General features: G+C 40.1%; 1 protein-coding gene across 1 annotated transcript in view; it reads right to left on the bottom strand.

The window, feature by feature from the left end:
• Positions 1 to 10,144: 10,144 nt before the first annotated feature.
• The window catches only part of CRB1 (crumbs cell polarity complex component 1), a 71,910-nt gene continuing 60,553 nt past the window's right edge, over positions 10,145 to 21,501 (bottom strand). Inside the window, exon 12 of the mRNA XM_018078980.3 lies at positions 10,145 to 11,400. Coding sequence (XP_017934469.2) covers positions 11,185 to 11,400 — 216 coding nt within the window. The 3' untranslated portion in view covers positions 10,145 to 11,184. The remainder of the gene's footprint in view (positions 11,401 to 21,501) is intronic.

Here is a 21,501-nt window from a genome sequence, read left to right as displayed (position 1 = left end):
GACCTGCTTTTATCCCCCTCCTTCCTCCCGGTGGAGAGAGGCTGATGGAGAAAGCACCTCCTGGCTTTGTGGAGAACAGGAATACAATGGGGTTAGATTTTATTTGTAACTTAGGTGGGCTAAATAACACGTAAGTGGTGGGTTGACCCTGGCTGGTCTCTGCTGCTCCTTCCACCTCAGTGGGAGGACTCCTCACACTCTTCCCCTGCTCCAGCATGGGGTCTTCTGTGGGCTCCAGGTGGCTCTGTTTCCCCATGGACCCCCATGGGCTGTAGGGGCACGGCTGCCTCACTATGGTCTGCACCACGGGCTGCAGAGGAATCTGTGCCCTGGTGCCTGGAGCACCTCCTGCCCCTCCTTCTTTACAGACCTTGGTGTCTGCAGGGATGTTCCTCACATAGTCTCACTCCTCTGTCTTGGTTGCAATTGCACAGGGATTTTTCCCCTCTAAACTAGGTTATCCCAGAGGTGCTATGGCTGTCACTGCTGGGCTTGGCCTTGGCCAGCAGTGGATCTGTCTTGGAGCTGAATGGCATTGGCTCCGTCACATATGGAGGAAGCTTCTGATAGCTTCTCACAGGAGCCACCCCTGTGACCCCTCTGGGACCAAAACCTTGCCCCGAAAATGCACTACAACGCAACACAATAACACATCGTGAATATGTTATCAGATGTGGCTTAGCTTTTTAATGTAGTTGCTTCACTGATTTATTTTATGTGAGTGTATGACTGTAATTCAGCTAGAATTTTCCCTTAAATGTCAATGCAGTATAATCTGATCTGTTATTTGCTCTTCTAAATTAAAAGCTTTTTGATATCTTATGCAGACAAACCATAGAGACTGTGGTTTCAATATTTTTGTAGTCAGTCCACAACTGATGAAAAAATTACAAATTATCTTGATACAAAACAGTGTGGGTGTGATTTTAACAGTTGCCATTAGACTTGTGCTATCTTACTGCAGCCAGTAGAGTGATACCAACTGAAATGATCTTGCAGTCATTTCTTTGTTTTTCCAGTAGATATGTCCACATTTATTCAGCTATTGAAATGATAGCTGTGGAAGTGAACTTTTTTGTCATAGGTCCAGATTATGAGTCAGTGGAGAACATTATAAAAGCAATTTTTCAGAAGGAGCGACAAAGTATGAAGATGAAGTCTTTCAGGTAAAGTTTACCTACTTAGTTTTTTATCTCAGGGCACTGAGAGTGGTTGCAGCTTGCCTTCTGTGGATGTTTCAGTTCAGTAAGTTCTTTCAAATCTGGAATGAGAAAGGATTGAAGAAGAGGAGGTAATAAAAGAATATAGGCTAAGTTAAGTTGGCAAACTTTACACAGGTGATGCAGCAGCACTCTGTTCCTGCTGACACAGCAATACCAAGTGTTTGTTAAAAACTATTTCAGAGGAGTTTGGTGTACCAGCCATGTGGTAGCGCCCTGTGTATGAAAGCTGGCTCATGTATTAAGAGTTCTGCTGTTTCCCTCATTTGGGGGAAAAAGGCAGCTCAAAGCAGTGTCTTACTTGGGGACTTGTTTGGGGGGAGAAATCAGAAACACTCCTATTCATTAGTAACTTCTTGGTTGGTTGTGCTTCAATAGTGAGATGAGAATTGCTTTTGCAATACACTTTCACGCAGTGCAGCTGCAGCCGAACCTGAATGATGGACAAAACATTTAATTTTCTTTCCAGAACTCATTGTGTGTTAACCTCATGTTCACAAAATGAAAAGTAACTTTATCAAATTCATGGCTTTAGATTTTTATTTGATGTGACAAGCAATAACAACAACAAAAAAAATCTGAGCAATGCCTGCAGTGTTGTTGTGTGTTTGCTGGTATTCAGATAAAGCAGAGTCGAGTCGGTCTGCAGATTTTCATCAGTCAGAAAAAAATGCTAACAGCTTCTTGCACTTCAAAAGCCCAGAGGCTGTCAATCCTGTTAGAAATTCTGTGTGAAACATAAACAAGTACTAGTTCTAAAAGCAAAGTTTGGGAAGCACATTTGGAATATGCTATGGGCTGTATATCATTTCCTTCCTTTGGCTACCTGTTTCACACTCCTCCTGAAAGTCAAAGGGCTGGGCTCCTGATGGTGTACTGCTCCACTTGTTTTTTATTTTTGGGTCCACTGAAACTTGGGGAACAAAACAGCAACAAAACCCAACATACAATACTGAAAAAGAAAGGTGACCTACAACGAATCTAATAAACTTGGTTTCAAGCCTTTTCTTTTTAGGTCTGTGACCTGGTATTAATTGTTAAGTCCTGCAAAATACTCAGTTTTGTGAATGAGACACAGTAAAGGTGTACTCTGCCATGTAGAGTTTACACAATGCTTATTTGCCTACACAAGTTTGTTTTTCAAGTATATATAACTCTATGAATAACTCAACTAATATACTTTCAAGGTGGGTATTTTTTATCCTAGTACAAAATTAGTTCATTTGGTTTATCTTAAGATAGTTCCTAAATGGTGAGGAGGAGCATTTCTGTTGTGTTCAAGATGGGCAGAGGGTGCTTTTCACAGCCTGGACTGTTGAAAGGCCAAATATTAAGAACCATCTTGTGACTTTCAGGTTTTATCCTTGAGATGCTCATCTGGAGCAGGTCAGTTTCTGGAGCCCAGGTTTTTTTAGAGTGGTTTAGCATTGGTGACTTAAATTGTGGTAGATGAATTCTGAGGTTCTGCCTTGAAATGTGCTTTAGAAGTCGTAGATACAGCAGAAAGTTGGGGCTCCCTGCTCCCCCCGTCCTGCCTGCAGACCTCTGCTCAGTTCCACACTAGCGTTGGCTCCACTTTCAGTAATACCCCACTTCATAGTATCAGCTGTTTTCCGTTCACTGTTCCTTTTAAGAAAATAACCTGTTAATATAATACCACCTGTTTAGCAATGAGGAAGATTATGTACTAAAATGTTCAGCTGAATAATACATACAAACATCTGACATTTGGCCTGCTCTGAGAATAGGTGACATGCTTATTTAACGATTTGGAAAATGTTAAAATGGTGAGGTAGAAATTAAAATGTCATTTTAAAATATTTGTATTTAACTTATGTGATTCAGTCTTATTCTACATTTCCCCTTGGCATATTCGTACTGGGGGTCATGGTAGCAGTCTGACACTGCGGATACTTTGAACGATATACTGAACATTGTTGGCATTTCAGCCTAATTAATTGCATCCTATTTTGTGATTTGTCTTTGGTCCTTTGGGTTGCTGGCCTAGGATTTTTTTTTAACTTTTTTTTTATACTCGTCATTGTCTCATTTTAAATGTCAACAGACCAGTACTTGTGTAATTGGGTTTTTCCCCTTCTTTTCTCCCCAGTGTCAGAAAAATTGAGAAGTGATTTCTGTGTCTCAGGCAGGCTACACAAAAGAAGTATATCCCAGGACTGAGTGACAAACAGGCTAATCCAGTCTGTGCAGGTCTTGAGTGCAGGCACATGTTTTTCTGGCCAGTGGTCACTGTTAGCCATGGTTTTGAACTAGAATAATCTTCTCTGGGACTGGTTTAATCACTTGTGCCAGCACTGGGCCACCCCAAAAGGCAGATTTGCATCTTCTCAGTTGAAGTCATTTCTCATGCAAAAACCTGCTGGAGCCTCCTTGTCCCTGGAGTCAGGTTTAACACAGTTGTCTATGATCCTGCCACAGATCCCTCTAAAAGAAAATGCTTGGCACTGGGCTTGTTCAACTGGACATTGCAGTTTTATACACTTCAGAAGGGAAGTGTCACCCTGCTGATTTGCTTTAAACAACCCACACTTGACATATTGGTATGCCCAAGGGAATATTTAAATCTCTGGAAGAGCTGCAGCCACTGACACATGAGGAGGCATTGCCAGAGATGGAGGGAGAAGAGCAGAGCACCTGCATGGTCTTCTGGTTTGCTTTTTTTTTCCTGCTTTGTCACTGAGATCGAGGTTTCTCCTTTTGTGGATGTTTCTTGGTCATTGCAGCCAAAGCATGAAGCAGTGTTCCCACAGTGATGCTGCAGGCAGCTGGAGAGGAAAGCCTTGTGCTTTTTCCTCTGAAGTAATACCTGGGCTTCTGGCTGGTCCTGAAGTGGCTGCAGTGCAGGCAGGATGCCCCATCACTCTGGATGCCCACAGCTTGTTATGTGGGTATCCTCTCCCTGCTTGAAGAGACTGAGGAGGCAGCTGGAAGCAGCTAAAGCTGCATTTACTTCTTTAAACTGTTTTGCCCTCATAGGAAAAATACATGGAAACATTCCGCTCATCTTCCCTTCAGACTTACACTTTCCTAGTCTGCCTAAAGATTGTGAAATCACTTCAGGGTAACACCACCTGAAATTCTGTTAGCCTTGTGCTAGCTGCATGGAAGACATTTAGTTGTTTATTTTGTGGGACAGAAAGCAGCCACGTAACCTGAGGCTGCCTCGGACTGTGACTGCTTGGGCGTTGCAAACATGCTGCAGTGCAGGGGCTGCTCCTGCAGGTGACAAGGGCTGGCAGCCCGAGCGGTCACATCGAGTTAGGGTTGCTGGGCAGAGCCTGCTCTGCTGCTGTCGCTCCTCCTGAATTTCTGCTGCCAAGCAGGTTTAGCGCAGGTGCCAAGTGAAACTAAGTGGGTTTAAATTGGAAACACACATTTTTGTCAGCGCTGGTTATTACAATACATGCCAGTGGAAATTGCACTTTTGCTGGAACTACAGGTGAAATCCGAAAGGTCACACACAATATTGAGCTGAGGAAAATGGTGTGCTTCAAACAGTGCCATGAAGCGCATGGAACCAGATGAAGGCCAGCGTAGTTTTGCTCTGATCAAAAAAGATGATTTAAAGCCGTGGTTTGGACATGTCTGCCTTGCTGGTGTTTGACAATGTTAGGTGAATTGCTGGTGAATGTAATTGCTTTGTCAAATGATTTTGAGGAAAGAAAAATGATGGCCTGATAAAAACAGCAATTAAAAACAACTTCTGTGAAATAAAGTCAGAATACAATAAAGTTACTCTAATTGGCTGCAGTATAAAATCTCCAATACATTTTTGTATAATAAGTATCATTTGAAAGAACATAAACCCAGAAAAATCACCACTGAACTGAGAACTCCGCCTGGCCTTCAGGACTCCACCTGTGCCTTGATTCATAATTTATGCTCTGGCTTTTCACTGTGCAAGAGGTCTTCACACCTCATGACATGCATTATAGATGGAGGAGTTTAGGTTAAAACATGCTTTTACTGTGAGGCACAGGGTATCACCCGCTCTCCACATTAGATTCATGTGTGCAATTTAAACAAGACCTCACTCTGCTCCCAGTAAATGCACACCAGATGTATCTTTTATAAATGTTAGGTTTTGCTGCATCTTGACACATGCCAGTAGTTTGAAGCCTGTGCATGCTTCAGTGGGGCATGAAAGCCCCATCCATTCATTCAACTGTGACATTTTGCAATAGGCAAAATTCTAGTGTTGTCAGCTATTCGCTGTTCAACTTTATTGAGTTACAATGCCTAATCTGATGCTCTTTTTTTGAATTATTTTCAGAAGTGTCAGTTTTCTTTAGCTGAGAGGTGATTGAATAGCACAGGAAAAGGAACTTGGCCAAAGTCCTCTGATCTGTGATTCCTGATGTTATGTGACATTACACATGTAAGGGTTGTCCTTCAGTGAGACTTGGGGCTTATGTTAAATAAAACATAGTAGAGAAATTTTGGCCTGGGAAAAAGACTTTGCTGTCTCTTATCTGGACACAAGCTTTCTGCTGCAGGACTGCATGTATTATGGCCATTTAAAAAAGTTGTATTTACTATGTTTTTTATTTAATACTGTAATTTAGGTGATGTTTATTATTAATTAGCACCTGTTTGAACAATAGTCACTAGCCAGACTTACAGATGTAGACAATGGCTTAGCTTCTCATTGACCTGAAAGCTTGATGGGCTAGATGCTTTCTCACTTCCTCCAGGGCCAGGAGACATGAATTTTGGAGGCTTGGGAAGGGGAGTGTCTTCCTTGGAAGTGTCCTGGGCTGTGGTCATGGCAACCAGGCTGCAGAGGAGCTTGCAATGCAACTGCAAACACCAGAATAACTGAACTGGTCTGAGGGGACCCTTCCAGTGGCAACTACCTGATGCCTTTGGGGCAGTAGGACTCGTGGTGTCTGAGGTGGTTGATCTTTATTGAAAAGTGACAGAGAGACTTTTGAAGTGAGCAGAAAACCCCTCATAAAAATGGGGCATATTAAGTGGAGAAAATTGTTTCAGCTCCGCCATTTTTCTGCCTGCACTGTTTCCACAGTGTTGGAAAGACAGCAGTAATTTCAAAAACAGAGCATCTGCTTCTCAGCTTGTATAAATTAGTTCCATGAAGCTCTATTGATTTGTGCCACCTTAGTAGATGGTCAGTGTGGATGTAGACAGTGGATGGTGCACATTGCAGTTCTGAGGCTGGCAGCTCTGACCACGGCACAAAGCACATTCATCTCATTTCCAAGCATGGAAAATGTTTCTTGATCACTTGATCCCAAATGCAAATTTGACTTTTTAAACTGTAAATACTGTTCTGGCCTGGGAATAATTTCCTTTGTAATTGCATAATGAAATAATCCCACAAAGCAAAAAAAACCCAGGCTGCATGTGGCTCGATATAATCTTTATTTGTTGGTCATTTTGATCCTGTACATAGCAAAGTAGTAATACGAACACAGCATCTAAACTATAAAAATACTATATACATATAGAGAAGGGACAGTTAACTTTACATAAAATGGTGAAGGCACATAATGCAAGGTAATGCTCACTGTTTCACAGGCTGATTGCCACCTTTTTCCAAGGGAAAAGGGAGTGGACCATGAAAGGGAGATAAGTTTCATCCTTCCCCTGCTTCTGAGTATCTTGAGGGGTTTGGTGCAGAGCAGATTGTGTGCTCTAACATAGCACCCTGTCTTTCTTTGTAAGGCTATTAGACACGAAGAGAAAGTTTAAATGTGTAAAATTTGGGAGTATATTGAGCATTTTTTTCTTTAAGGGATAAGTTGCAAGTGATCATGAATGATTTATTTAACTTGAAGCTTTTGAGTCAAGTAGATTAAACAAATGTAATTTTGAAATATTTTAAATATTTTATATAGAGATACCTCCACATTATTGGAGATTATCAGTGCTTTTGGGGGAACCAGAAGCCAATTTCACTATTTTTTTCCTTATAGCAGCACAAATGCTCTCCACAACTCCTAGATTGCTCCTCCCTGAACGTCTGTGCTTCTATACACATTTTATTATACTCCTGGGCTAAGAAGCAGAAAATAGTTTGACATCTGCTATACTGGTTTTAATCTGTGGGTTGAATTTCATCAAAGATGGTATAAGACATTCTCTACAATGTATTCTCACCTGTTTTAACTGTTGTTCCCTGGCTGAGATATGGCCCGGAAGGGTCAGTCTTCCTAACCATGCATTTCATGGTTGCTATAGCATGTTCATGTGGCGACAGCTTTGGGACTTTTGTGCTTCTCAGGCTGCCATTGAGCATTTCCAGCTGCAGCATCTACCTCCCTGCTGCCTTTGGATGTTGCTTCATTAATTCAGCTTTTCAGAAAGTGTATTCGGAACTGACGTTTGTTGCCTTCTGGGCCTTTTCCTGTTTGTTTCATAGATAGAGTTTTGAATATTTCACATTTTAATCCCTATTTGAAGTAAAACATGCTCCCTCTAAGTAATCTTACACAGATCTGCTTCTCATTCTTAACTCACCATCATTCTCCCTCCCCTTCCTGTGGTCTCACTGCTGTGAAAGTCCAGCTTCACCTTTGCTGCAATCAGCAATTGCCTCCACCTCCCTCAAGTGCCATTCACTTTGATTTCCTTTTCTTCTCTCATTTTTCTATGAATTTCCACCACTCTTATTTTTATCACTTCCTCTCCACTGAGACTGACAGCAATCACAACTTACTCTAATCTTAGTTTAAAGGTTTTCCCCCTGCCTTCTGTCTCCTTGACTTACCTTCTACAAACCACACTCGTATTTCACTGTGAGATTTTTCCCTTTTTTTGTGCTTTTATGTGTGTCTTTTTAATTCTCTAGGATCACATTCCTCCAGAACTCTCTTTGGTCTGTATAAAAAGTCTTCAGGCTTTCATCTTCTCTGCCTTTTCCTTACTCTGTACACGCTCCTGGGTATCTTGCTCAGCCCTATAGATTCTATCTGCAGCAACACTTCCTGGAGTATTTTACTACCTCTGTACAGAGTGTTTTTCTACTGTCTCCAAAACTTCATCCAGAAAGTCAAACCATCGAGAAGAGCAGATTTACTCTCCATCTACTCCCTTATTCTTGCTCTATCTTTCCCTGTGAAGAATAATGCTTTCCTTCAAGTTCCATTCAGACTGCCTCCATCTTTAGCTGCTTTCTCTCTTTTGTCCTTTTCCTTTGAATCACATAATAATTTAACCTGGAAGGAACCTGCTGATGTCATCCAGTTCAAAGAAGGGCAAACTTCAAAGTCACATCTTTATTATAACCATTTTACTGCTATTTCAGATATTGCTTAATTTCTGGTTTTCTTTTTTCATCTCTGCTATTCCCTGAGATCTCTATCAATTTTATTTCTCCTTTAAGCTTATTGACCAAAATACCAAGAACATAAAGCAGGTGTGTGGAAGCATTGTCTTTGTATCCAATTTACTAGTTCAATGCTGCTTCTGCTGCTTGTGCCTAATTCTAGATTTGCCCTGATGTTCAGAGCTTGCTGTCCCCAAGCGCTCCCCATCTCCTCTTTACTCACCCACTGCTTCCCCTCAGGTTGTCACAGCTTCCTGTGTCTCTGCCCACTTGGCCACTTTCTAGGCAGAGTTGGCCTTGCCTTTGGGTCTCTCACAGCTTTTTTGTTTGAGGCAAAAGCCGTGTGTTTGAGTCCACAGTAATCACTCCTGCTTCGCTTGTGGTCTCTCATCCTCACACACTGTTCTTTGCTCTCTCTTTTAATTGGTGTCTTCTGCTTCAAACTCTTTGAGTTAATTTCATCCTTTTTTCCCAATGTTTATGTATCTTTCTAGAAAGGATCACACCTAACTAACTTTGTTATTCTTTATTATGCCTCAGTGTCTCATAGGGCAAAAGCTGGGTTAAATCAAAAGTTTCAATTAAATCTACTGCATCCATAATTACATGAAGCTATGTTTTGAAAAGATCTACCCTGAATTTCTGCTGTCTCTTATCATAATTTTAGTAACTTATTTTTCCATTCTTAGTTGTCATTTGAACTCTCTGAATTTAGACTGCAGCTGTACAACAACGATTGCATTTAATATAATAAGCTTCAGTAGTAAAGCTGTAAATTGGTCTGGAATAAAATCTGTTGTGCATTTTCGCTGTGACTACATTTTGTGCTTCTAACTCAGCTTGAATCCAACCATCTACTTACATTTTCTGTAGACCCTTGTTTTGAAAGATATTGGTGAGGACTGCAAAAAATCCTGAGTGTGCTTACTATCATAGTTACTGCTATTCATCTAATACAAAAATAAATGTGAGTGGCATTGATCTTCAGTAATCCCTTAAGGGGCTCATTCAAAATGAATTATGAATTGATCATTAATTAAAAAGATGAGTTAAATTCTTGGGTACTGAATGTGCATACTCTATTATGCAACTCCTGGAATAATCATCTGGGGTTTGATGTGTCTGTCTGGGATGTTTCACAACTGTGAGAACACATAAGCTGAAGTGCAGGAAGAAGGAAATGCCATCATGGACCTTCCACTCTGTCGCCTCTTTATTGTGGGTTCAGTTTGTGTGGAAACAATGTTTATACATTAATTTCTTGACTACATCTGAAAATAACCTGCACGAGTTATGGCTAAAATTTGTCCCTACATTCCAAAAACCCCTTTAACTTGGGTGTGGTTTTGGTACGTATTTTTGGTACAGTTTTTAAGGCTGGAAAACACTTCTAAGACCATTGAGTCCAACCATTAATCTACATTTTCAAATGTCTATTTCATGACAAGATTCCTTTGCACCAAATGTCTATTTCATTACATTTTGTGTCAATGTAATTTATATTACATCTATGTAAATGTCTATCCCATTACAAGCTTCTCCATTACGTTTTATGCATTTGTTTCTTTTTCAACAAAGCAACCCTTGTGCTGCTGAGGTTTATGAGGTAGTTAAATGGGATTATCTCTTTTAAAAGAGGAAAATTGAGACATAAAAATTTATTTTCCCATGATCATATGAGAAGTCTGAGCATCAGGAGAGGCACCAACTTTGTTGTAATTGTTTTCAAGCCAGTGTTTTACCTGTAGACCACTTCTGTCTCTTTCCTGCTCTTTTCCATGAGCTTTGGGAAATGTTTCTGAGCATGCTTTTTGGCAGTCAGTGTATGTTTGCAATGTGAGAAGCAATAATTTTCTAAAAGGGACCATCAGGTAATATTGTAATGGGAAAAAGGCAGTAATGTGGATGTCCACAATTTGTTTAGGATGTTTAGATTCCATGTTCCTAAGAGGTCGGGTTGTGCCCACTGGATTTTTTAGGATACAGTCATTTATACTCAGAGAAATATGTGCTTTTGTGGAAACTGGAATTCATTTCACCTTCATTTCGGTAGAAGGTGGAGGGATGGCAGATAAAGTGAAAGAACTGGAGGAAAGAAAATTAAATTTGAAGCATTTATTTTGGAGAGTTTTCACACAGCTTCCTTTTAATCCCTGATTAACAGATGAAAGTAGATATGCTGAGACACGACTCTAGTACTAAACCCTTTGATAACAGAATTACAGTGTCTTTATTGTACAGGCTTGGTTGATTTGTCTGCATCAGCTTCTGCAGCAGTGATTCCTAGGCAGTCAGAGAAGAGCACAAACGAGGAGCTGTTATCCGTGTTGTGTCCAAGACAGGCACTTACATGTATCCCAGGAGCCATTACTGTCTGTAATGCCTACTGCTGATTATCAAGGCTGGAGCTGCTAGTGCAAATAAAAATTGTCCTTGGACGGGTTGGTCCAAAGCAATGATAAATGTCATTGGTCACTTAAATGCTAAAAGAATTTTCGTGTGATTGAACTTAAAGGGAAAACACTGAAAGCCCAAAGTCATCGTAATATTTATAACGAACATTTCTGATATCAGAATGAAAATTAATGTATCTAACATATGTACACTGTCCCCTTTCAACCATCTTCCAGGATGGAGGAGCACTTTTACTGTCTTCTAAATCAGTCTTTCCATTGGCGGTGGCTGCACCATGTTCCACATCTCCACCCGGGATCCCTCCTTTTCCTGCCGGCTGGGGCTGTAGGTCCCTTGAGTCGCCCGTTTATTGGCAGCGATGACTGAAACCACAACTGCCAAGAAGAGGATCAATAACAAGGCCAGCGTTACTGAGCCAATGGAGGTGAATATGTTCGAGATCAAGTCAGTTGTCAACTGGAAGGATTGAAATAATTGCAATATAATTTCCGTCAAGAGAATACTGAGACACACTTGAGCTACCGTGGAAGGAAAAGAAAAAACACTCTATGGACAGGGCTCTGCACAGAGAAGCTACTGCTGAAGCAGTAGAGAAGTGCATTAACCCCACCAGATTTTGTTCTTTGGGCTCCAGAAAGATACACACGTGGTGCTGGATGTTTAGTATTCAAGGCAGAGCTGGATGAATTTCATGCAATGACCCATTTCTTTTGACAGCTTCCTTACCTTGAAAATAACTTTTAAGTTAATATGTCTGCAGACTATAGTAGTAATTCAGCAATTATTTGTTTATTCACTTAAATAATAATACATTATTCCTGTTTTGGTTGTGAACATGTTCTTGCTGGTCTTTGCTACTGCAAGTTAAACATGAGCTAATTTGACTGGATATATATTCAGCCACATTTGTATTTCTCATGCTGGAGGAGTCAATTTTATGTGAAAAAACCCCAAACATATATATATATATATATATATATATACACACACTTATATGTATAGATTATATATATTTATATATATAGATTATATGTAGAAAATTTGCTTTCATAAATATTTTTGTAAAATGTACTATTTCTACAGGCATTCCTGCCAGTAAACTTTTCTATCAGCTTGTTTGCATGATATATGTATAAAGGCTGCATGGGAGCACAGCTAAAATCTATTGCATGAGAAACTAATCAGTACATTTACACAAATATGTTTTAAAATATTCATCCAGCTCTTCTTCCACATACAGGCTTCATAGCTTCATCTACAGAAACACAAGCAGCACAATACAGGATGAATGTAAGGATGCTCTGATTTTTTTAAATTTTTTTTTTTGAGTTTTTACGTGGCAGTGGGAAAGGTAATAATGTCAGAAGGCACAGTGCACGTAAAGAAATCTATCAGTTGAAAAGCTTTAGACCAGAGAAACTTTATAGTTGGTATATGAATGTTTTATACACATCTATGTATATGCTTGCATGTGTAAAAAATGCTTATGGTGAGGTGAGCCAAAAAAGTGATGTGGTTAGTGTGGAAAAGTGGTCACTATGGACAGAATGACCCCAGCAGGAATTGAACTTCTGGGCAGATTCTGCCATCTGTCATCTTTTGATTTGTATTATGAGTGACAACTGAACTGCCCGAGATGAATGTGTGCTTCAGGCTGAACTTTCAAATCCCAAAATATCTAGAAATGGGAAACAGCAGGTCAAAGCCTGTTTCCCAGTTAGATGCTCCGTACTACAGGGTATTTTAGTGACCTGCTTACTCGTCATTTCTAAGGAAGGGCAGTTACAGTCCAGAGAACGACGACGATCCTGCATTCAGCGATGGGTGCACTGGAAAGTGGCTGCTGCTGGTGTGTGTACATCACTTGGACTCCTGCCTTTGCAGGAGATCAACAATGCCAGAGGGAAAACATTAAAACAATTCTTCATCTTTTTAACTCTCTCCAACTCCACACTGATGTAAAAGGTCCCACTATAATAGTAAAAGCAAGTTTGGCTCAGGGATTCTCTCTAGGGGATATATGATCGACTAGGATGTTTTCCTCTGTCCTTGATGGCTAAATATATGGTCTCTATTATTTAAAAAAAATTTTTCCCAATAGAAATAATTTAGTGCAGGTGGCAGACCACATGAATCCAACTGTAAAACAAGGTGGCATAAGACATGTTGGTCCATTAAGTAGTATTGGATTGGGAAGGTCATTTTGTCTTTGGATGGTGTTACAGATATATTTGAGATCATAGTTTTGCTCTGTACTCTGTTAAGCTATGACCCTTGTTCCTCTTCTCTCAGAGATGCTGCAAATTTTTAATGCAATTTTTTGTTCTCAGAAGCTGTCTTATATTTTCATTGTCTGGTCTGGGAAACTGAGGACTGAGATAGTCGAAGTTAACTCTATCCTAGGTTTGAACAGAACATTTGTGAAAGAAATTCAGTACCATAGGCAACTGGATGGTATTGCCTTGTCTGTGGTACGTGAAATGTCTGAACTTATTCTTGTTTTCCAGTCTATGCTCTTTCCATTCCTGTTAAGCATGTCTGTATCTATGGAGACATTTTCATTTATGATATCCTTCAAAATAATTTGATTTCTAAAAGAAAAGTTTTATGCAAAGAATTGGAGAGGGAAAAAAGCCTGTAACTTGTTAAAATGCAGTCACATATCTAAACCTCATTCTCAATTTAAAATCATCATAACAAGGCTTTTTTTCATTTTGCAATAATTATTCATAACAGAAACCTTACCCATCCTGAGCCACTATGTAAAAGAAGTTACTCCACTGATTGTTATCTAGACAACTGGGGTTTTTGCCATGAGCAAGGACATAAACTAACTTTATTTCTGTGTTTATGTTGCTCGTAATTTTTTAATATGAAAAAAGGACCCTTTCTTCATCTTTTTAGATAGATTGTATTGATCAAAACCTCTCCACCATGCAAGTGCTCTCCCCTGGTTTATCAGCCCACAGCTCACTGCTGAAGTTTACAATATAGGTGGCCCCCTTAGCAGTTGCACTGAACTGCTAACAAGAGTTGCCAGAAGGCTCTGCAGTCTGGTCCCATCAAAATCAACTGCTTCTTTAGTAATTAATGGCTGAACAGTTAAATTAATTTGGAAAATCAGCTGGCTGATCTGGAAAAAAAATCTGAAAAGCTCTGTCCCCCGTCATCTCAGAGTCTGTTCATTGCATATTTGTTGATGATGATAGACTAGATTTTAACAGGTGATCCCAAAAAGAAAAGGATTAAGCAGCATTTTTAGGAACATAGTGCTGCTGAGACAGTGGAAAAAGGGGTTTCTGTCCCTGACCCTACCATGTACTTTGAATAATGGTAGGGACCGGGCTTTAAAAATGCAGTTTGAAATTAAAGGTCCCATATCACTCTTTCAGGCTTTTCTGGTAAGTCCTTGCCTGTTGCTTCCCCCCTCGATAGATCACACAGGCTGCTATTCCCTTTCTGACATGAACTAGTTAAGATCTGGTTATTGAACTGACTGGTTGATACATGGCAAGGTACAATTTTTTGGTGTCTTTATCACAAAGCTGTGGCAGAGACCCACACCAGAGATATTCTGTGGCCTAGAGATACAAAAGCAGAAGGAGAAAGCCCAGGAAAGGAAAGAACAGAGCAAGACAAACTATTTTGTGTCAGCACAAAAAAAAAAAACCCAAACAAAAAAAACCCAAAACAAACAAACAAAAACCCCCAAAACAAAACAGAAACAAAAACCCGCAAGACTGCTGATAGCCTTTTAGAAAGAATTCTTGCTAATAAATACCACATGGTGATCACAGCTATTTCTGAATGTAACTTCAGCACTGCTTATGAATAATTAAATATATGTAGGGTAAATGAAGGAGGGTTAATTAACTCACTGGGCAATGCCTTAGAGATTGTCATTACATTTTGAGCAGGAGGCTGGACTGTGAGAACTCCTGAGAGCTCTTCCAACCTGATTTATCTTATGAGCCTGTTTAAAAGGTAATCGGTGACAGAGCAGTCGTGAAAGTTCCCCTGCCCCTGATATAGAGGAGCTGTCAGTAAAAGCTGTATCCTTAGTGGGTAATGGATGCTGATGGCAAGATGATGTCATGTCCCATGGTAATACCAGCAAAATAAAGTCTGCTGATACTAAAAGATCTATCTGCTTCACACTAAGTTATTTTATGTAGCATGTTCTGTTTATATGTCTTTGAATGTCAACGGGAGCAAGACAAATGTATTTTGGCAAAATTAAAAAAAAAAGAAAGAAAAAATATTACTGAATTTAGTTTTCATGTAGTGAACAGTTTCATCTGCAAAGACAGGAAGAAATGCAGGAAAAAATCTCTCTTTTTTAGAAGTCAAGTCTTTTGGCTTTTCAGTGGCAGTTTCATTTCAAAGTTGATTAATTTTTTAGGGTTATTCTAATTATTAAATTAAAATTATTTAAAATATTTAGATTAGAGAAAATAAATTCTTGGATAGAGTGAAACTCCATTGTAGGACTGGGTTTTGCTGTTCATTTGGTTATTGAAATAGATTTATTGTTCCACTTTGGTTCCTTGATTTGCTTTGTAGATGAACAGTTTGGATAAGGAAGGCCCAGTTCACAAGTCAAAGCTCAGAGGCATTTATCAATCTAGTATATGTATGCTTATCTTCAAATAAGCTGTCCCCAAAATGGTCATTTTATAAGAGGGAACATTAGGGATTTGCTATATATGAACGTTTCCATGTGTGCCAAGTGTCAAAGGCAAGTGGAATTGCACAGAGAGGAAGCCAGCCAAATGCACAGGGCCTCTTCCCCAGTGAGTTTTACCTCAGCATGACTTAGCTGATCTAATCCTCCCTTGTGTCGTTACAGGGATGAGAAGCAAGGCCAGAGACACCAAGGCTGAGCCAGATCAGGGAGAGAGAAGAGCGAGCTGTGGTGCTGGTGGAGAAATCCCTGCAGGTGTGAGAGAAGCAGGGTGTTCTTCTTTGGGACGCTGCTGCGTGGGCACGAGCTTTGCGTGGGAAAGTGTGGTTTGGATGTGTCTTTGGGATGTGAAAGGCACGACGTGCTCTGAAAGCAGCAGCATTCCTCTGTTGCTGGGCATTAAGAATTAGCCAGCTTTCATTTCAGCAGTCGCATAGGACTGTGCCTCATTCTGGATTCCTCGCCAGACAGAGACATCAACACAAGATTTAAAATACACGGATTGTCAAACCCTGGAGAATTCCCTTCTCTGCCACGTGCAGGGCTTTCTGGGAATTCTGCAGCTGCTCTTGAGCACCGGAGCTTTCGCTGGGAAAGTCTCAGCATCCTGAGTCCTGACACCACTCACAAGGTTATCACTTCATTCCCGATAAGAACATCTGATCCATGCCATCCAGATTTACTGCCCCCACATCAAAACCATTTGCTATAGTAATGAGGGCTGATTGGCTTGAATGGTCCTAATCCATGTCAGAATTTCTTTGAAAGGTTTGGGGGCGTATAGGGGTAATAGTGAGCAGCCAAAGAAAAACCATTTACTTGATTAAAAAGCCCATAGATGTGCTGAGTTTATTTCATAAAGGATTTACTGCCATTCTTATCAGAATTTTTTTCTGTTAAAGGCTGAATTCATATACGAATCTGGGTAGTTCAAGAAGAAATCTAGTCAGTCATATACAAATCTGCTATTATGAGATGCACTGATAACCCCAACCTGTGAGACAACAGTTTATTTTCAACAGCAGTAAAGTGGCCATAAATCTATAGATTGACTTTGTTCTAATAAAAATTGAGTGGCACATGAACTCCCTTTTTCTTTGATTTTCTTTTTTCATCTTCACAAGTCATCACCTGTTCCTCTCCCTCGCATCATTTATAAGAGGTAGCTGCTCTGCTTGTCCTAAACACTGGCCACTAGGTCCCAAGAGCTGTGTTGACCTGTATGTTGGGCTGTTGAGTTGAACTTATAATCCATTTTGGACTAATTTAAGGAGAACAGATTCATGTCCAGCTGATCTAAACACTGCACAGGCCACTGGAAATGGCAAACTGTTTTAAAGTTTTTATACACGTCACCTATTTCCTTTAACTGCTTTATCCTTTAATGGTTTACCCTGGTTTCCTACTTTGTGCTGTTGCCCATGTGGGCACTGTTCTTTGAGTGTGTCTATACACAGTTAATTTTCAGGTACTTGAATAGTTTACTGCTTTCTACCTGTGGCAACAAAGGAAGCAGCACTTAGTGCACCTTAGCTGATTTCCTACTGTTTGTCACCAGTGAGACCACCACTGCTTTTCCTTCTACACACCTCACAACTCTCCAGTTCATCTTGTGGGCTTCAAAAGTGGCAGTTGCGTTGCATAGAGACATTCTTCTTGTCCCCATGTGTGAAGAAAGTAATTTCTGAAAAGTGCAATATATGCTGTATTGCAAACCTGGTGCTTAACAAGTTTCAGGATTATCTGGTTAGAAAAGTGAATTCTCAGAAACTGATAAGCAGAAAGCAAGAGTTAAAAACAGACCTAGGAAGACTTCAGGTCCAGTTCAGGATGGCCTATAGTTGCCACATATTGGCTGTGGTGCCTTCTGCATGCAAAGTAACACCCCAAGGCAAGCATGACTGCTTTTTTCCTCCACATCTTAGGAACTTCTCCCTGACACCATGTTCACTAAGAGGAGGCTATCCTTCTTGTTCCTCACCTACCTCTGCAGTCCTCTGAAAAATCTCTCTATATGACATAAAGAGTTGTAGATCTTGAAATTCCATTATTACCATTGCTGTTTCTACCATCAACGTCTGAGTTGTTTTCCTGATATCTGCAGGAAAATACAATCCCATTGGTGGAGGGCCTGAATGAGACCCCAAGTCCTGTATGTACCCCTATGGATATTGCTGAAGAAAAAACTTCTGACGTATGCAGAATATCCACAGTATAACACATATAGGCAGTTCACCTTGAAGAAGAAAGATTGTAAGTAATTTATTTTTTTTATTTTTCCATTATCTGTTGGATTATTGTCTGAATATTTTCTTAAAATGTCTCTGAAGAAATTACATTCACAATGACCTCTGTGTGGTATATATATATATATATTTTATAAAATGTAGTTTGAATAGTTTGTCTTAGTTGACACATGACAGTTTTAATTGATTTCTTCCTGGAAAATGTCAACTTTTAGTTTTCTGACAGTTCTTGAAATCAAAGCAAAAGTGGAGAGAGAATTCATGTTCGCTGCTATAATGATAAATTGATCATCCAGCTTGACCAGTTATACATCAGAAAAATGCAATCTTTGCTATCAAGGAAGAATTACATCTCTGGTATTCTGTGAGAAAATGAAGATGGAGATGATTGAAGTGTAGGATTTAGCTGGGCTTGCAAGGAACGTACCTCATTAAGAAATTCTGACAGCCTCCCTCCTGGCACATGAAGCTGCTCTGTTGTGACACTACAGAAGTTAACGAGGAAGTTTGTTCTAATTATAGTGGAGCAAGAAACTGGAGATTGGAGACGGAGCTCTCTGAAGTGTTGCAACTAAATTGTAAAGTGGACTTTGGTTAAACATGGGGTTTGTTCACATTAGTCTTGATCTTCCAGTCAGATTGGCATACCCAGACCTCCTCCTCCCCACATTAGATTCCAAGACCATTACTAGATCACTTTAAATAGTGCTGTGTTTAAATCAAAACAATTGGCCCCTTCCTCAGTGCTAGTACATGCAGTGATGTTCAGCTTACGTGGCCTATTGACAATATTAGCCTTTTGGCCAAGTAGCTTTTCCAACTTGGAAGCTCACTTTTAGAAATTAACCTTTAAAGAACAGGCTACATACAGTAACTGTAATTTTTTTAACTACTTGTGGTATTGATGTCTGACTTGTATTAACTGTTTAATGAAAGTGGTCCAGCTATGAAAACAGTGGTGTTTAATATGTCTGGATGGTCTGTCTTGGGCAGATGGAATAATATTTCTGGTTTTGGCCACTGTACTGTACATGAGCCATGGACCCAAAAGAGGCAGAAGTACATAAGTAGGCCCTTAAAATCTCCATCAAATCTTTTGCTGGATTAGTATCTCACAGAACAAAGTATTAAATGCCTTTTCTCTTAGACAGCACTGTTGGTTACACAGAGAGAAGTGACTTGGGTGGCAGTTTGGGAGGCCAGCTCTCATTAACCTGTGGGCTTTGAGAAGACTCCTTGATAGCTTCTGCAGCAACTGCCAGTGCTATTTTTGTAAGGGTTCTCCAGCTCTTTTTAAGATCATCTCAGTGGTGCAGCACAGATTAAATGTGCAGCTCCAATGTGTTGTTATGAGATGCCTTTTAAAATTCTATCGACAGCCTCTGGTGTAGGAACTTCACCATCTGCTGCAATCTGAAAGGATAAAAGGGGGAATCTATAGCTGGTGCAAATCCAGGCAAACCATGCTGAGGAGGAGTTTGTCCCATAGTTGCTATAACACTGACTAGACAAATGTTTTAGTAAAGGTGTCAGTCTCTGGGGTGCAACATCCCTTTCCAGTTTGGGAAATGCTTTGGGGCATCATATAGAATTATTTTTGTACATGGCTGACAATGCCGTGCATCAGGTGGTGTTTCTGCACAGGGAATAACTGCTTTACAGCTTTGAGGCAGCAGATTCTATATGAGTAAATCTTGGTGGTGGATTAAATCCTTCTCAGGCAAGCGTCTGCAGGAAGGAATGGATGATATTTAAACTCAAGACTATCACTGAAAACAGTAACTTTCTGTCAGTAACCCTGCGTGTAGCTGGGTTGAGTTTACTGCATCCCTGTAGTCACCACTGCAGAAATGACTCCTGAACAGAGATTTGGGAGAACACACAGTAGTGGCCTTTTGAGGAAGTCCGATCCTGCTTCATGGAAGAGTGAAGTGGGTGTAAGGGGATCAGTAGATTAAATCCTAAAGCAGAAGAAGACTATAAAAAGATGCTACAGCCCTGAAGATGAGGGCAGGACAGTTCCTGAGGAAAAGAGGTGAAAAGCAGTTTAGTAGTCAGGGTGAAATAGTTAAAATAATGAGATAGAAGAATGGATTTCAAAACTGCTTTCTTCATTGACTCCATAGGTGCTGATCAGACCAGCATGTGGAGGATGATGTCTTGATACTCAAGATGGAGCTGATGTGAATGACAGCATTTGGATAAGAGGGGCAGGAAATGATAATGTAGGGTATCAACAGCTAAGTCAAGGGGGCAACTAAACCATTCCTACTGCAAACTTCTGCTTTCCTGAATTTTGCATGTATATTTTATCTCTCACTCTACATTCTGGGTTTTTTTCTGTTTAAGGAGGGAAAACTATAGAAATGTTGCTGAGGAATTTGCAATGTGGAAACCCAAAGTCCATCTGTGTGGACTATTGTTTCTCCTCACTGATGTATCCATGTGCATTTCTTTCACCATGATTCTCCTGTGTTCTGAATTAGTAATCTCAGTTAACTTTAACTGAGTTGCACAACCTGAGTTGTGCACAACCTGGAGCTGCTCAAAACTCCACTTTTCAGCACACAGCAGTTGGGATAAAAGATCTCTTTCTTAATTAGTGATGTTAGAGGTGGATTTTTTTAATTTTATTTCTGTAATCAGATCTTTGAGAACAGCACCAAGTACCCATCAAAGACCAGCACCACATACAAGTGCAGCCACCTTCTGTGGGCTGTGGTTCCTGACTGTGACAATGTGTAGCAGGGGCTGATCCTCTTGCCCCCAAGTTCTGGTTCTCTTGCATAGGTGCAACCTGTGCTGAAACTCAGCCCTGTCTCCTTCCACTTTCTGTGGGAATAAGAAACTGCTCTGTTTGTCCAGTGATGTGTACTAGGTGGGTCAGCAGTGCATGATATAGCAGAGATCATTTTGATTTCTGTCTGATTTTGTAACTGCCAGAGACTTTCCATCCCTACTTCTCTGCTAATAGGAGAAGCCTACAATCTCAAAACTGTTCCATGAAATTCTTCTCTGTATTTGGTGCTAATCTCCTGCAAAACAGCCATGTGTTGCTACCTAGCATTAATATTATGCTGTCAAGTGGTGATGAAGTAAGTAGCTATTTGACTGTTTCACACTGTCAGACAACAAGGTATCAAGTCAGCATCTAGCCTTTGCTGGGTGCAGCACTTCGATTGCAGCCATCTCGTGCTTCCAACTGTAAATATTCATGGTATAAGATAGACCTTTATTGGCTACATAATACTTGCCTTAGCACGCTATGTGACACTGTCACGTTACTTAGCTAATTATATTCCTCGATAAAAACTTTGAGTGTAGTTTCATCCTACTGGCTTTTTTTTTCTACCAGAAAGTTGAATAGAGACAACATCACTATGGTTTAGCTTCAGGACAGACTTTGCTGGAGATGCATACAGCAAAAGTGTAAATGAAAAAAATTATAAACTTCCATGTTAGTAATTATTCATTGAAACCTTGTTTAAACTTGATTTAGACTTCTCATTTGTTGGTGGATTATTTTTTCTTATGGCTTTTTTTTTTTTTTTTGGTTAGTGTACTTCCATCTTGTTGATAGAATCATATGGGTTTGTGTCTCTCTACCTGTGAACCTTACCACTGTCC

The sequence above is a fragment of the Manacus vitellinus genome, unplaced genomic scaffold, assembly GCF_001715985.3.
Source record: "Manacus vitellinus isolate BGI_N305 unplaced genomic scaffold, ASM171598v3 scaffold_44_pilon, whole genome shotgun sequence".
NCBI lineage: Eukaryota > Metazoa > Chordata > Aves > Passeriformes > Pipridae > Manacus > Manacus vitellinus.
This window is presented reverse-complemented; position numbering and strand designations above follow the sequence as displayed.